This window comes from Panthera leo, chromosome D3, assembly GCF_018350215.1.
Source record: "Panthera leo isolate Ple1 chromosome D3, P.leo_Ple1_pat1.1, whole genome shotgun sequence".
NCBI lineage: Eukaryota > Metazoa > Chordata > Mammalia > Carnivora > Felidae > Panthera > Panthera leo.
The window spans coordinates 55171796-55190470 of record NC_056690.1 but is presented as its reverse complement, the minus strand read 5'-3'; the positions used below and the strand labels follow the sequence as shown (position 1 = coordinate 55190470).

At 37.8% G+C, this 18675-nt stretch overlaps 1 protein-coding gene across 2 annotated transcripts in view; it reads right to left on the bottom strand.

Moving 5' to 3' along the window:
• ASXL3 (ASXL transcriptional regulator 3) overlaps nucleotides 1-18675 on the bottom strand; it is a 175880-nt gene that overhangs the window by 133589 nt on the left and 23616 nt on the right. Inside the window, exons 1-2 of one of the 2 annotated variants that reach the window (XM_042911004.1) lie at nucleotides 11941-12264; nucleotides 9712-9794 (exon numbers count right to left, since the gene is read on the bottom strand). In XM_042911004.1, the coding sequence (XP_042766938.1) occupies nucleotides 9712-9767 (56 nt within the window). In that variant the 5' untranslated portion in view covers nucleotides 9768-9794; nucleotides 11941-12264. Of the gene's footprint in view, nucleotides 1-9711; nucleotides 9795-11940; nucleotides 12265-18675 lie in introns of those variants that run through there. The other variant, XM_042911003.1, reaches the window with a different exon arrangement.

Below are 18675 nucleotides of genomic sequence, written 5' to 3'. Positions count from 1 at the left end.
TGTAAAAGGTTAAATGCAAGTGGTTCTGAATCAGGCATCAAATCCCAGATCTGCCACTTGCTAGCTGGATGAATTGTCTCAAGTTACTTAACTTCACCTGCCTCAATTTTCCTATCAGTGAAATGGGAAATACAGTGCACCGCAATTATCTTTTAAAAAGATAATTCATGTAAAGTCCTTAGCATTGGGCTTAATATAAACAAATGATTTTTTTCATTAGGAATTTTTTTAATCATCAAGCCCCTACTCATTAATTTGCCTGGCATACTCCACAAAGCATGGTGTCTCAATTCTATGCCAAACAAATTAATGAACACATAGATGTGTATTCCTTACCATAATGGCCTTATATTTGTGATGGAAAGACAACACTTCTTGATATGTTGGAATATCATATGTTTTATGAAGAATCCAAGAGAGAATTAGAAATCCCTAAATTTAAAAAATATATGTGTGTGCATCTATACATATACATATATAAGTATGCGTGTGTATATATACATATGTGTGTGTGTATATATATATATACATATATATATACATGCATTTGATCATCATGCACTAGGATGAAGACATGCGTCACAGAGAAGAGATTAAAAGACCTAACTGAAAAATGACACAGAAAAATGGTCTGGAACCAGCTTGTTAAATCCTCAAAAACAGGGACTACGTTTTATTCATCGATTAATCCAGCAACTTCTACAGTCCCAAGAACATTGCATGAGCTTAATAAATGTTGATAGCATGAATACATGCCTTAAAGCTTCCACAAAACCTCAGGACCTAACACTGTCTGCTGAGTAGGCACTTAGTAGGTGCTGAGTTGATTAACATCATGTTATGATATCTACATCTCCACAACTTTATTTTTATTTCTCTGATGTCCTAATTTGACCACCAATTTCCAGACAAAGCTCTCACCTACACACCTGAGTACTGTGAACCTGGTCAGACTGAAGAGTGCGTACAAGCCTCGCGCAGCACCTACAACAGATCTTAACTTCTTTAAACACACGCACACGCACACGCACACATGCACATGCACACACACACAAACACATTGATAGAAATCACCCGAATTGCTGGCAGAATCCCAGTCCACAATTGTCAATTTGATTCTGCACAAGCATCTCAGGAGTTGTAGGATAACAGTCTCTAATTGTCCTGAAAGAACTAAGGCTTGTTCTTAGGAATTACACACTGTAGCTTTTAGAAAACCTGGCTTAACAAAATGTCATAATTTTTATTCTTCTGAAAACAAATGAACTATAAAAAGAAGTCCCCATGTCAGCATATCAACTGTTTTGCATTTGAATTATGTTGTCAACTTCAAAACAACAAAGCAAAACTAAAATCATTTAGGCATGTGGCAATTAAGAGCACAAGCAATGAAATTAAGAGATAAAGAGAAAAATACTACTTAGAAAAAAATCAAATAAAATCACCCCAGTTTAATGTCTATTCCTTTCCAAAGGTTTTCATCTGCATAGGATACTTAGACTCACATACAATGTAATTTTACATCCATTTCTGCTTCTATTTCTGTACTGAAATATTTATAGAGAGCTCAGTATTTCTGGAGTAAATTATACCTAGATCTTGATAAGGCTGAAATCACCTAAATTACCTTTTTTTGTTCAATTATTTGGAAGAATGGAGAAAGAAAGCTTGACAGAATAAAAAGATGTATTAAGAAATGGCTATTTCAAAGCTATAATTGCATTCCTTAGTGAATATTGATGCCTTGAGGGTTATATGTAGTCACCAGAGCTATTTTTACCAAAGGTTGCAAATAAAATCCAAATCAATTTATGTTATATGAATATACACATTATATTTGAACACAAAATTTAAGCCAGGTATTCTATTGGTTTATACATTAAGACTAATATATGAAAACACATTATTAGGAGTATATAAAAACAGAAGCACGGTACAGTGTTAAGCATATTGTTATGAATACCCTCCAAGATTAATCAGATACTCAAAGTTCTAGAACATAATTCTTATGTTATGCCATAAATTCTGGCAATCTAAAGTTCCAAATTCTGAATCACAATTATGAACTGAAATTTTGTGTCCCCCAAATTCATATGGTGAAGCCCTAGCCCCCAGTGTGGTTGTATTTGGAGATGGAGCCTCTAAGGAAGTGATTAATGTTGAATGAGGTCTAAGAAGGATGGAACCTTGATCTGATAGGAGTAGTGTCCTTACAAGAAGAGACAGCAAAGAGCTCACCCTCTCTCTCTGCACACACACACACACACACACACACCCAGGAGAGGACATGTGAGGACCTTGAAAAGGGGACCATCTGCAAGCCAGGAAAAAAGCCAACACCAGAAACCTACACCGCTGGACCCTGACCTGGGACCTTGAGCCTACAGAACTTCGAAAAATAAATTTCTATTGTTTAAGCCACCCAGTCTAAGATATTTTGTGACGACAGCCTGAGCAGATTAAGCCAATCACTATTAATATGACTTCAGTCAGGGAACTAGGAAGAGGCCTGTTCCGAATTTATTACATTAGCGTGAGGCATTCGATCTGAAAAGTGCAACCTCTCCATTCAGCGACCTGATCTTACAGCCTCTTACGAAACAACGTGACAACCAGTAGAAATGCACACAAATGTGCATGCACACACCCATGACACAGCTCATGAACACCTCATGGGGCTCTGCTTCTAACTTCCAAAATCACGAGAAGCTAACGGGGGAAATGTGAGAGCCAAAGGCACGTAGTCACCTGTGGCTGCAACATCAGATGCTTGGCTGTTAAGGCTTTAAAGCTGCCGAAGCCCAGTTTGATTAGGTAGTGCCAGGAGCCAGAACCTTGTAGGGTAATGTTTCACACAATTATTTTTTAACCTGGGAAATGCTTCCAAAGTAATATACAATCTTATTCCCCTGAATCACGTTTTCACAATAAGAAAAAAAAAAAAGTAGGATGGAATAGAAGAATAGGATCAAGAGTTATAAATTTCCTGTCTTAAAAAAATTACGTCATGGAGGTTACAAGTACAGCATAGGGAATAGAGTCAATAATACTGTCATAACGTATGGTGACAGATGGTGACTGCACTTATGATGAACACTGAGTAATGTAGAGAACTATCATATCACTATGTTGTGCACCTGAGACTAAAAAAAAAAGTTAAAGAAAGCTTAATTTATGACAGATTGCAAAGCTATTTTTAAACAATTAGTGATATCCATGTATAAATGTTAAATTCTTTTTTTATTCAGTTTTATACCATTTAATTTGAAACAAGTTAATTATGCACAATGCCAATGACTGACATTTTAAGTGACATATTTTGGGAAAAACCAAACATACATATAAATGACTGGATTGGAAATTCAAAATCCCAGCTATAAAATGTAATGTGTTTTCATCATTCGCATCATAAAGCCTACGTTATTGGAATATCATGCATTTATTCAGATAACATGTAACTAGAAAAAAGTACCATACCCAATTTCATCTAATTATCACCAAACATACAACTGACAATATCTTTTGATTCACAGTTTACTAGGTGCAATATATTCTCTGGAGTATTATGGATTGTCAGTTAAGAAATCTACCATAAATGGCAGTGTTTGTTTCAGGGGAAAAAAAAAGTATTTAAAACGGGGGAGACTGGATTTGAAGAGACCAGATAAGAAGATACTACACTAAAACTAGTTAAGAAATTATAAGTGCAAATTTCTTAAAAGAAGTTAAGAAACTCTAACTGCAGAATGAATGGCAAAAAGTAGGGATACAAAGAAGGAAAGATGTAGTTAGGCAGTAAAACTAACACTACCTAAGAACCAACTGGCAATGGGGGCATGACGAAGGGAGTTGGGACTGACTGATTGAGACTTCTAATCTGAGTAATGATGAAGAGTAAAATTTTATGTCAGCTAAGAGGTAAATTATTCTCAAGGCTTGCTTACACACTCACATTCACACACCTATACACATACGTAAATAAATGCAGATTGCCCTATGTTTCTGTTTAATAACACCATTGTCTCATTTGCCCCCGCTAAGTAGCTGACTGTGCACACCATTTACACAATGAGAGGATTAGATGTTAGCAAATGGCAGGGGTAACGCTGTGAGTTCACACTGTAATTCTAAAATGCCTCAGCACAAACTAGACCACCATTTCAGTGTGAAAGGAGGGATGCCAACATGGAGTCTGGAGATAAGAATTGATTTTGCAGTAGAAATTATTTGTGTTTCTTTCTTATCTCTAGACAAAACATTTCAGCAGCAACAAAGAATCATCTCCTATAGTACTAATTAGAAACGTAAATCTCACCAAGAGAAATGCCAAGAAATTTTATTGTTTGTCACTATACATGGTAATAGAATTTTCTGACATTTATCCCCCTAGAAAAATGCAACATCTTTAATAAACAACAGTATGAAGTGGAGATTCTAATTTCAGCATATCATAACAGAGATTGCAAAACAGAAAACATGCAAAACCTTAAGGCTACTAGCTCAAAACAAATTTATTCTAAGAATTATCAGTAGGAATAAAAAGTTCTCATTGATACCAGAATAATTACAAAATCTTGGGTTGTCAATTGCATGTTCCACATTGCAAAATCAAAACTATGTCCATATTCTGAGTAACACTAAACACAACAGAGACTGTTTGTAAAGCTTTTCAAATGTCCCTACTGTGGTATGTGATTATAGACTGTTGCTCTGCAAATGGCTGATGAAATCTAACAGATTTAAGTAAGACATCTATAATCTTGCAAAATGTACCTCATAAATATCACCCTGCCCCCACCCAACAGAGGGTTTTTTTGTATTGTGTGTGTGTGTGTGTGTGTGTGTGTGTGTGTGTGTGTGTGTGTTTTATGACTGCCATACCTCCACCTCCATTAGAAAACTATTTGCCTATTAGCAAATAATATGAAAACCAAATCAAAGTTCATGTTATATTAATAACAGCTATCTTGTAATGATAACACCCAGCACCTAAGAAATTATCCCTCACTGATGAGTGACTGTTCTGCTCTCATGACGTAAGGGCTGCAAGCCTTACTCCCTGACTTTGTGGCCCCTGGATATGTCGCTACTTGAAAGCACATACTTCTTGGGAAACATCACTTTAAAAATTACATGTGCAGAGAAAAATATATCCTGAGGCATTAAAAATCCCTCAGTCCTCTTTGTAAAGGAATTATAACTTCTGAAAAAGCAAACCATAAACAGAAAAGCAGAATTAGGACAACCCCAAATGTCATCCAAACCAACATGGTAACTAAAGTTACTCCTCTATTTCTACAAACATATTTCTAATTACTGGAGACAGGTGCTCGCTTTGGCAGTACATACTAAAATCACTGCAGACAAGACCGTATTCTACAGAAGCACCCTAACTCCGTGAGGAGGTGGGAATGTTTAACCAAGCAGTCCAAACAGGCGTATCAAATATCCATCCACAAAAGCAGATTGGAATATGCACATTTTAATCCCCTCTACACAAGCAACATGGCTATTTGATTGACTCTGAGATTCTGATCATCTAAAAAGCATTCCAAACAGCTATGCCTTATCAATTGTTCACAACTCAGAAACACAAAGTGATAAAAGCCTGGAAATACTCAGAATCAGCAAAGCAAACATAGATGGACCAGAGGAAAACTGTATTGATAAAAATCTTCTAGGTTATTATACAGAAGGGAATTAAAACCTATCAAATACATTTTCATTAAAAATTCTAGGCAACCATGCCATGATGTTATTTTTTTCAACAAAAACCATATGTCCTTCTGACCTTTTTCAGCCACATGGAAAGAACTTATTTCAGTCTGGCTTTTCCAAATAGAATTTAATCAGACACTACACAGTTCATCAATAACATGAAAAAGATACACAGAGCATGATATAGAAAAGCTGTCGTCTTTTTATCATGTCTACTTGAAAAGTATGCAATTTAAAGTGTCACTTGAAAAGAGGAAAAGATAGCATAAAACGTCAAGAATTTCATCACAGTCAAATAAATTAACAATATCACATATACTGAACACATTCAAATACTCGTATCAGCTTTGCCAAAATTATTGGTGTATTTTTTGTAAATTACAAGTTTAAGCCAGAGGCACTTAACAGCGTTTGAAAACAGGCAACCATACAATAACCTTACTTGCTCACATATAATCTGCCAAAGACTATTAGCGTGCATATATTTAATGGGGTTCCCACAAAACTGTTAAGTTTGTTTTGATTAAAACACACAAACTATTAAATAAGATGAAAAAATACAACACATAATGTTAAAAAGAAGCTTCTGACTCTAAATGGAAGCCAAGTCATCACCAAGCACAAGAAAACTAACATTTTTTAATTGTTTTAATGCCTATTTTAGTTTTGAGAGAGAGACAGACAGACAGAGCACGAGCAGGGGTGGGGGTGGGAGGGCAGAGAGAGAGAGAGAGAGAGAGAGGGAGGCACAGGATCCAAAGCAGGCTCCAGTCTGCGAGCTGTCAGTCCAGAGCCCGACGCGAGGCTTGAACTCGTGAACCATGAGATCATGACCTGAGCCGAAGTCGGCGTTTAACCGAATGAGCCACCCAGGTGGCCCCAGAAAATTAACATCTTGAGAAAGATTGTTTACTCAACAAATATTTATTGACTATCTGCTGAGTGTTGGGAGTGTTACATACCCTGCCCCTGGAGAGCCCACAGGTGGGCGCAAGTAGACAAACAAGGACAAAATTACAGGACGGTGAGGTCAGCCCTACAGGAGAGCTGTCTGGCACATAGAATGAAGCCCCACCCCCCATGGTACTTGAAACAAATGGCATTACTTTAAATCCAGGTTCACAATGATGATGGATAAAGACCCAATCTCTCTTTTCTGGAAATGCTAGGTACAAGGGTGAACTGTTTGGGGGAGGACTACTACCATCACCTCCCACCCACAGAGACCACCAGAAGGTCATGGCCACCTTGGTACCGTTCACAATAACTCCCCTCCATGTTATCAGGTATATCACAAATCTGCATTTCTTGGAAAACACATTAATAAATACCTAGAAATTAAGCAGCTATGTATGACCTTATGATGAGGGAATTTCTAAATGTAACTTAAGAAAAATAAATACAGTTATACTTTGTTTACTCAGCTACCATAAATATTTGGAAAACATTTAAGAACTTGGGAGGTAGCAAAACAGTACATTAAGTAGGGAAAATAAATGTCAGAATCTGCTCCCTAAAACAACACACATAACAGGCAGGAAAGCCCAAAACTCACTGAAATCATGTACTTTTATTTTTGAGATGATTCCAATAAGCAAACTAGAAAACGAGGTAAGAGTGGTCACAGACACACTGGCCGTAAGTAACTGGTCACAATTGGCAGGAGAGAGGAGAGTCAAAGAAAGTAGAAAGAAATGAGAACATAAAATGTATGGTTGGAGGCCCTTCAATGCAGAACTGATTTTACAGAACAGAACTTTAATAGAACTCTGGTCTCTTTCTTTGCCTGTGCCCTTGCCTATTTAACTTGTGAATTCGTTGCAGGTACTTTCACTACTACCATACTGGTTTATCAGTATTTGTAACAACAATTTTTTTTTTTTCTTTACAGAAGGACACAATAACCGGGTGGAGGGGGCAGAGGGAGGGCTATGTATTCTGAGAAATAGCAGGTTACGTCTTCCATTTCAGTGTTCTTCACTCTTTAAAGACGCTGCTTTGCGTTTTGTTAACTACATATGCTTACAGCCCTTTAATATACCATTCTGGGAAGACCAGCATTTTGAAAAATAGGAAATAATGCTGTTACAATAGTCAGTGTAATTAAAATGCTGTTCAGAGGCATGGTACAGGAATTTTATATCTCAAGGTGCATAACAACTGATCACAGAGTAGTCACTCCTGTTGAGAAGGATACCATAATGAACAAATTTCAAAAGTCTACTTCTAGGAGATGCTTTTTATGTCTACGTTGGCAGATTCCACTGGCATAGAGCCCACATTCAAGAGGAGTTGATATCCTTAGATTTTTACCTCCTCTTTTCTTTTGGCTGCTGCACAAACACTTTCAGTGCCTTCTAAATGGCATAAATATTTTCAGGGTTTTTGACAGCAACAAGGAGAAAATTAATTTCCAGGTGTTCCCATTTTGTTCCTAACTCCTCACACTGACATCCGGCTCTGAAGAACAGGATTACCCTTACCAGAGCTGTTCGGCTCGGTCAGCAACTTCTCTCCCCACTGTTGCCTCCAGTTTGTTGGGGGAACAATGATCGAAAATGGTGTCATTACATTATCTCAGCTTCTGTCTTCAGAACGGGCAGGAAAGGCCTCCAACATAGAGATGAAAGTTTGAGCCTAGATGTCCTACACCCCTCTAAATTGTGATGTTCATGGATCGAACTTGCAAAGGATCCATTTTAAACACCTAAAAGCTACTCACCCTTTCCAGCAGTAAGAGTTACAGGTAATACCGATTTGTTTTTAGGAAAACTTGGCCTCAGGAGGATACTCATTTCTCTCAGTTCTATCTCAGTCTCAGTAAAAAACATCCGAAAGGTAGCTCAGCAGCTTTATTTTCACCAAGCTGCAAATACTGTCTGCCAATGGCTTGTAGGTAGACAAGTTCATACAAAAAAACATTCACTCTATGTAACATGGATGATTACACACTCAGATGACAGCTCAATGTTTATTTTACTTTGTAACCAACTTCTTTTTTCTCCTTGAGTGGTATCATCAACATGGCCCTAAACTGATGGCTAAAGCCCAAATTGTCAAATTTGGACAATCAAAGACTCTCCTAAATAGAGAACAATCACAGATAAACAAAATGCAGTATGCATCCATACAATGGAGTATTATTTGTAACAAAAAGGAATGAAGTACTGATTCATGCTACCACATGGATGGACCTTGAGGACATTTTGCTAAATGAAAGAAGCCAGACGCAGAAGGCTACACACATACTGTATAATTCCATTTCTATGAAATGTCCAGAATAGTCAAAACCAGACACAGAAAGTCAAATCGTGGTTACCAGGGGCCGGAGGGAGTAGGGAATGGGCAATGATTACTTGATGGGGATGAGGTTTCATTTAAGGTGATGAAAATGTCCTAAAATTAGATAGTGGTGCTGACTGCACAACTTTGTGAATACACTAAAAAACCACTGAATTGTACCTTTTAAAAGGGTGAATTTTATGGTATATGAGTTCTATCTCAATAAAACTGTTATTTTTTTTAAAGACTCGCAATAGCTGATCAATGACACTCAAAGTAGGAGAATTCTACATATAAGAGGGCTAAATTTGTAACCACATTTATTGGCACTTGAGGTTTTATCAGAGTGATCCTGGAATCTATTTCTTAAGCCTGTAAAAGCGGTCCTCTTATTCATTTTCAGAAACAAAATCTCCTCTTACAGGAGACAGAGAACAAGGAATAACTCCAGTGAAGGGCTAATTCATGCAGCAGGGCTCTTTGTGAACAAAGTACATTCTATATTAACCTGCCGAATGTAATTTATTAAGCCAACAGGCAGTTCCAAGGAAATCTTGGGTCATCTAAATATTTGGCAATCACAAAAGAATCTGCAGGTAATTACTTAATTCACAGTCAACTACAGTATCAAAATCTAGATACATCTATTGCTTTGCAATTAATAGCAATTACTAATCAATGAAAATAGAAAATGTAAATATGAATACTGACCTTGTTTCTTTTAACCCTTCTTTCTGAATGACTTCTAATATCTGCTTCGCTGTCATTGGTGAGTTGGGGTGTTTTTCTAGTGCCTGAAAAATAAAAATAAAATTCCTAGATTATCATATGGAAATGTACAAAATGAAAATGTATGTGAATCATGCAATGCTTCTTTAAAATTTTAAAGGGGAAGGGGCTGTTGTATCAAAATAAGTTCCAATTTTACAGTTCAGGTGTCCAAAGAGAGAATGTAATTCTTTTCTGGACATTTATGGCAATTTCTGCAACATGGGGGGGTCATTCCTCAAAAAATTGTCACAAAGGCATACACACCAAAAAAAGAAATGTGAAAACAGAAAAAAAGCAAGTTAATAAATGTATATAATTTCCTTTATTAAAAGTTGCTAATATTTATACTTAAAGACAGATTTTCAGGTCATTAAAATGTGTCCTAAATTTCCAGGACCTTGGAAACACGGAGCCTGGACAATACTAACAGCAGAGAACAAAGTGCTGGTTAGAAATAACCTCACTGGATTCACATTTCGATCAACCTCTTTTGTATTAGGGAAAAAAAAAAAGAGGGAAAAAATTCCTTCATGGCCAAAATGGAAAAAAGCATACAGAAACCCAGTAAGTCATTACAGTGTGTGTTTTCCAGTTCAGCTCAGTTTCCTTTCTTCTGCCTTTTCCAATTAATTTCAAGTAAACCCCTTCCTCTTCCCATTCAGCCCATCTCAGTTTTATGAACTGAGTCCCATTTTTCTTCCTCTCCCCTTCTGGCCTCCTTATTTTTGAGTGAAAGGGACTTGTTTTAAACAAAGTGTGAGGGATACATGGGACATGGCTAATTATTTCCATGGTCATTAGACCATCAGACCCGGAAATCAAGTTCCTTTATTTACCCAGGGGTTTAACTACATGCTGGGAAAGCAGTAAACAACAGTGCCCACGCTGTCACCAGCACAGACTACAGGGGCCACCTCTGGGTATAAGAAACAGGTCTACACACATCTTCACAATGACTTCCTCCAAGGGTAGACAATACCCACTTAAAGATGCTGTACAGAAGCTTCTGCACATTGTAGAGTTCTAATTTATGATTATTTACTGGAATGATCCTAATTATTAAGAATTAACAGAGCCACCTTAACAACTAAAAAGGCTTCTGAATCTGTTCAAAACAGCTCTGTGGTCTCTCCTACTACCATGGCCAAATTTCAACCAGGTCACTAGCAAAGGTTCTATTCACCAAGGTTCTCTGGTGATTGACATACAGCCTGCCCCACTTCACTATTAGGGCCCCTTTCCTGTTCTCCCCTCTCTCGTTCCCAGGAAATGTCCCCATCTTTCCCAGTCCAGATCAGTCCCTTAGCCGTTGTGGTATGTCCTTGAAAGAATACAGAAATGTGAGCTACACTAGAAAGAGGGGACGGCGACAAGTATGTCAGTAGGAAAGAAGGAAACCTGTCCTCACAGAGGAGGCCGCTGGAGAGCTGAACTGAAAACTGGGAAGGGGGATAAAGAAACATAGGCATAGCTGTATAGGGAAGAGGACTAACGTGTAAAAATGTTCATTAAAAAAAGGCAAGAAGGAAACTGCATCATAGAGCTGAAAAGGGGGAAGATTAGATCACAAAGAAAGGCGGGAAAGAAATAGACGTGAAAACAAAACAGCTGACAAAATTTGTAAAATGAGAACTATAAGTAGAACAGTGCACACTTATGAATTACTGAAAGGCGATGCTGTGGTCACATGGACTATATACAGGGTGGGCATCAACCCAAATGATAGGCGATGCCGGGGACACTCACGGGCTCTCATAAAAGATACGGGCAGAAGGTCGATAGACACAGACATACACAAGTAAGCAAGCAAGGAAGAGGGAAACTGATGGGGAGAGGCACAGGATGGCAGAAAGAGGGGGAGAGGGGACAAAGGAGAGAAAGGAGGAAAATTGAGCTGAACTGGGAATGTCCAAAAGGCAAACTGATTAAATCTAGAAAGGGCCGAAGAGGAAACTCTAGTGAACTGGGCAACGTTTTAACGGAAATTTGGGTGCACTCAAAAGTGGGGTTACTCACTGTGGAGGATTCCCTGTTTCTCTTCCTGAGTACAGGCCCCTCAGCACACCTGGGCAGCTCCTCCCAGCAATTGAGAGAATTTGGATAGCCCTGTCCCCTTCTCTATGACATCACATCCTACTCTACAAAGGAAGTAAAAGTGCCAAGAATTACATCGTGAAGTGGATGAGAGGCAGGAAGGAAATGATGAAGCCACAAAACACCAGAAGCCACCCTCCGTTCCTGCAAGACAGAGAAAGGAGACAGAGAAGGAGAGTTCCTGGTTGTGAACAAGCTTCACTGAACTAGCTGTGTGAACATTAACAAAGGAGAGAGAGAAATTACCTTCACAGAACAAAACATTGATACCATCAAAATAATGTGACACATGGTGGAGACACGAATCAGACTCACAGGCAGCCATACTCAAACACTACAGTGGGAAGAAGCCACAGTCAGAGTGAACCAGCACCCTAGGCCATCAGCAGACTGAGTAACTGCCCGTTGCCCCAACACTCTCTTGGCTATGAGGTGTTACGTTCCCTACACCCTGCAAAATTCAACTTTCTCAATTATCCTTCCTGACATTTTCAAGCACAGCTAATATCTGAATATGTCTTCATGGTTATGTAACACTTGTTTTGATTTTACCACGTTCCTCCAATTTGTTTCCCATCTTGTGCCTACCTCTTTAGAAACCGGGGTCAAGGATGCATTAGAGCAGGGAAGAGAGTAAGATTACTCACAATTTTTAAGACAATCATAATAAGATTATATAGGGCCAATAAATATTTCAGATTATCATGACAGGTTGAAACTGGCTAGGGCAATAATGATGTTAATTGTGACAAAACAGAAAATAGAATTCTGAAGTTTTCTATGGATAATAATCATTTAAAATGACCTTATTTGGGGCACTTGGGTGGCTCAGTGGATTAAGCATCCGACTTTGGCTCAGGTCATGATCTCACAGTTCATGAGTTCGAGCCCCACAATGGGCTCTGTGCTGACATCCTGAAGCCTATTTCAGATTCTGTGTCTTCCTCTCTCCCTGACCCTCTCCTGCTCATGCTTGTGCTCTCTCTCTCTCTCTCTCTCTCAAAAAATAAATAGACATTAAAATGACCTTATTTTCAGATAGTAAAAATTAGAAAAATGCAAACTCATACCTATATTCTAGAAAACAAAATGCACCCATAAGCCTACAAACAAGAATACTAACCATTCCTAATATTTGTTTTCCTTCTATTTTTTTCTATCCACACATAGCAATTTAATATAATTATAAAAAATATGTGCATATATCATTACCTATCTTATCTCCATATAATATGAATTCTTCAAAATGGGCATCATAATTAACACTTCACCAAGGACAGGCATTTATGCTGTTTTCAAAATTCAATAAATAAAGAATATATTGAATGTAACATTCTTAGAGTATTATTGAGTCAAAGGATGTGAGCTCTGTCATGTCTCTTGATACACTGCCAATTGCTTCCAGAAAGATTTTAACAATTTATACTCTCACCAAGCAGAACTAAATCTGCCTCTCATAACTTTGCCAGTATTCAGCATTATCTTTGAGTAGTGTTTGACAACTTAGTAGGTCAGAAAAGTAATGGCTTATTGTTATTCTAATCATACTTCTGTAAATACTAATGAGGACAAAGGGTTTTTTTCCCCAAATGAGTATCATATGGGATAGACACCAGATATTTCCTTATTAATGTATAAAAAGTTCTTTATATAGTTAAGTAATATTTGTTGTTTTGAATATTAACAATATTCACATATTGAATATTAACAATATTCAATATAACAATATTAACAATAGCTATTATTTTTGTTGCTTTTGGGGATATTTTAGGGACATATGTAAAGTTTTCTATTTTCACATGAACAATTCCATCAGTTGTTTCCATCGTGACTCATGTCTTATGTTTAGAAATTCCTTTTACCCAGAGAGCATGCAAATATCTACAAATATGGTTTTCATATTTTTATGGTTTCACTTTTTTTTAATGTATGTCTATTTATTTTTGGGGGGGGGGAGAGAGAGAGAGCATGCACACATGTGCTCATGTGAGCAGGGGAGGGGCAGAGAGACAGGGAGAGAGAGAATCCCAAGCAGGCTCTGTGCTGTCAGTGCAGAGATCAACACGGGGCTCGATCCCACAAACTGTGAGATCAACGATCTGAGCCAAAATCAAGAGTTAGACACTTAACCAATTGAGCCACCCAGGAGCCCCTGGTTTTACTTGTTAATTTACCTGGATTTTACCATTTTGTAGCATGGTGAAACACTAACTTACGCCCCACCACCTATAAATAAGATTCTCCACCATAATTTGTTTCATAAGTCAATCTTGGTTATTGAGTCACCCTCTACTGTATATTAATATTAGGACAATGAAAACTCTTTTGGATGTGAAACCAAATAAATGTTGGCATCCAATATATAATATCCACAAAAGCAGAGCTATTCTTGCTAAGGTAGAGATGAGAATGCTCAGAGCCCCCATACGTATTCCCTCTAATGGCCAAACTATAAACCACTGTCCCTGGGGCCTGTCTGGGGGCCTGTCAGATCCCCTGATCTTTCAATCAACTGCTGTGCCAACACCACACTGTTTCAAATTGCTCTGATATTATAATACACTTTACTATCTGGATCGGCCACTGATCTCATTATTCCTTCTTAAATTTTTAATTGTTCACTTCTTTATATTTCCAGATGAAATTTAGATTGGAATTAAATGAGACATCTAATTAAATTTTCAAGCAATTTACACAGTGTTCCATGTGTTTAAGTTTTGTTTTATAAACTGTAATAAGCATTTTATTGTTTATATTTTTAGTTGCGACTATGAATACACTTTTTCATATAATATTCTTGCATTTTATTGCTAAGACATACAAAAGCCACTGAATTGTGATAATTATTATCTATATAAAGAGCTAATTGAATTCTTACTAGTTCTCACAGTACAGAAATACAGAATCATATTTTCTACAAATAATGTGAATTGGGTCTCCTTTCTAATACTTCTATGTTTTCTCTTTCCTATATTATTTACTTTGGATAAAAACTGATCCTTTCTAGTCCCATTCAAAAAAAAATCTACTGAAAACTGAGCTGCTTTGGAATTTATCTCCTTAAAAGCAGGCCCCCAAAACCTCCGAGTTTCCCAAAGAATACCCTTAGCTGGATCTATCAGAAACCTCTGGCCAGATATCAAGGTCTCCCCTATACAAATCAGTCTGCCACAGTGTTCAATCTTTACATAAAATGCCCTTTCTTTCTTTGTAAAACAAACTGTCCTCCAGTGTTAGAGCTGTGTTTGTGAGTCCACTTCAAGCTCACGGTCTAAGAGCTGGGTCTTGCAACTCTCGTGCCCCTGCCCTAAACACTAAACTCCTTTCAATCTCCATAACCTCCTTTCTTCCACAGGGCTGGTCTGCAGTAGGTTTCAGATTCAGCACTACTCTCCAGAAAGGGGGATTTCCATGGCTCGGGACACAAGTCTGTATACAATCAGCTACCTTCAGAGCAGGGGATCCTCTTGTATTTTTCAGAGGACCTGAACATATGTGTAGGACTACACTTCTGGATTTCACCCTCTCTACTTATGTGACTATCTCAGAGCCTATCTCGAGAATATCTAGATGCATGCTACTGTCAGACAAGACAGACATCCCAGAAACCTCCTCCTCCAGACATCTACATGTCCCAGGAAGAGGGAAAAAAAAACCTGCAAAGAAAGGGTGGTAATACAGTTAAGAAGAGAGAGATGGCTTGCCATTATCATTAAGGGCACAGACCAACCTAGGAATGGATTTTTCTATGTTTTAGGTTCAAATATTTTTATCTAATAAATAAAATGTTTTGAACATTTTAAGGATTACTCAAGATTTCCTGGGTGTCTCTCAAAACACAAAAGTCATCTCAAGTATCCCTTAGATAAACACATTAGACCAATGTTCATCTGATGGTTAAAATCTCGATCCTTCAGACCCTAAATAAAAATTTCTGAATTTACTTATTTTTAATTTTTTAAATGTTTCTATTTGTTTTTGAGAGTGAGAGACAGAGACAGAGACAGAGACAGAGAGGGGAGGGACCAAGAGAAAGAGAAAGAGAGACACAGAATCCAAAAAGCAGGCTCCAGGCTCTGAGCTATCAACACAGAGACTGACACAGGGCTTGAACCCATGGACCACAAGATCATGGCCTGAGCCAAAGTCAGACGCTCAACCAGCGAAGCCACTGAGATGTCCTCTGAGCTTACTTATTTAATTGCAAAATAAAAAGATTTCTACAATTTAAAATCACGTCATTGATACATGGTGAGATTTGTAGAATCCTAAGTGAGTATCCAGCACCAAGCTCTCTCCCTTTTTCTAACATTATTGCATCTTCCCTTAATCCATGCAGGCAGTTCATTTAAATGTTTAGCTGCCTATGGTCTCATGTCTTAGGTAAATGGTTTAGGGGTTATAACAATAACCATTATATAGTTCTCTATATGATTAAAGAGTGCTTTCACAGAATGTATTTTACTTGATGTCATTCAACGTATATTATTTTATTTGACCCTTACATCAACTCGGTGAGATACATAAAGGAGGCAGGATTAACTTTCTCGGAGATGCACAAAGTGGAAGGGAGTGGAAGTAAGTGGAAGGACAGGACTTGTACACATTGTAACCCTGATGATGACAATGTTTAAATGGAATAAGAACAGTTAACACTTATTAGATAATTCTGTGCTAAGTCTGTAGGAGCTTTACATATATTGCAATAGACTCTGGGATTCATATATTTAACATTCCCTACTTCCACTCTTCTTGAGAAGCCTCAAAGGTCCGTGTCATTATGATGAAACATGAATCTGGATCACTGGTAGGATTCAGATGAGGAAATCACTCACATAAAAAGTGACAGCACCTTTCCCAACTGCCCAGTATCTGCAGCTCAGTCAGCTTGTTCTCTAACTGTAACGTATGTGGTTACCAGTTAAGGGTTTAAAGATGATCCAGTTTTTCTATTCTACTTGCATGCATTTTATGGGGGAAAGTACATGCTTCAATAGCATTTATGAATGTGTGACTTAAAAGATACAGAAATTTGGTGTTAATACCCTTGAGAATCGGGATCACTTCACTCAGAAGAAAGCAGCCTCCAAGAAGATCAAGTGCCCCCAGGTTCAGCAGCCAGTAAATGATGGGTCTGGCCCATCTGACACTGAAGTCTGCTTCTTCTACTAAGTTAAACTGTTTCTCTTCATGAGCACAGGGGTTTTACAGAAACTGAGGACCTCCAGTCAAGATATTACACACAGTATCTACCTCATAATACCCACTTCTGCAATCTATCACTTAAGAAACATTGAGTATTTCTTTAAACTCTCAGATAATGGTTTAAATTGTACCTTCCCTTGGAGCACTTGTCAAGCAGTCATTAATTAGAACTGCCTGTTTAATGATATTCTTCCTGCTACACTGCAAGCATTGGTTCTCATTCAGGTCCACCCTCCGCCCCCCGACCCCGGCTGATTGCAGCACTACTAAGTAAGCTTATACAGAGACCAAGGTAATTTGGGGAGATGTTTTCAGTCGACCTATATTTGGAATGATTATAGAATAATAAAGAAGGTTATGGGCTTTGATGTCAGATGAACCAAGAACCCCTACTCACTAGCTATCTGATCTTAGATATCTAACCTCCCTGAATCCCAGTTTCTTCACTTGCTCATTTATAAAAATGCTCTGAGGACAAAACGAGATAATGAATATAAAGCGCTTATGATTCCAATACGCCAAATGACTGCTTGTGGCAATATGTGCTAATAAATATTAGTTAATACTATTGGTTTGGCAGGGAGAGCTCTGAGAACGTCCTAACATGAGGAGAGCTATTTAAAAAATGATGGATGTTAGATATTGTCTCTCTTTGAGATTTCCTGCATCAACTGTACTTGAGCTTCTGCAAATAAGGCTAGCTACACAGCGCCATTCCTCATCGTGTGACCACAGCCAAACTTGTCCCACAACAGATTCACAGGTAAACCTGCACACGCTGTGTCCAGTTTCATCATCCAACAGTCTTTCTGTGTTTAACAAGAGGGGTTATACAATATGGTACTCTTTCAGACACTGCTCTGTTACCTGGAAAGAAAAGCACGCTACAGGGACAAATTATCCTGTTATGTTTGTATTACAAATCAAGCAAAAATACTGAATACCAACAGTAACAACTTACTTCCAACCATACGCACTTAAAGACAAACTTTCAAGTAACTATAAGTAGTATCATACAATACCCATGAGGAAAAAAAATCTGTCAAATGATTTTACTTGACCAGCCTCATAAAACTGAGCACAACTGAGAGTAGAAAGATGGCTTTCTAAGGCCTAAAAGAGTTCAAAGCGTGATCACTGCCTGAATTTACAGATAAAATTCTACGCAACGGAGAGGTGACTTCTAATTTTCTGTGGGATTTTGGTAACTTTGTTCTGCCTCATTAAGTCTCTAATCTTTTGAAACAATTACCATTACTTTTAACACAGAGAGAAAACAAAGTGAGAGATACCCAGAATTTCTACAATGTTCTCAAAAATGTAAAAGAAAAATATTAAAAACTACTTAAATGATGTGCATGAAACCTGTTTTAAAAGTAAAACATCTCTTTAATGAAAACGAAATACTTCTCCCACAGAAATCTCCAGGCAGGGTACTCTATTCAAACCCACCAATTATTAAAATGCTTTTTCCGTGAATCAAGTAAAACTTCTGCTTTCCTATGACTTCTACAATAGTCCTGGCCTTTGCCTTTGAATGTCACAATTATTTAAGGTTAAATTACAAACGCTTTCCTAACATGAAAGCTTAAAGTCAGGTGACTG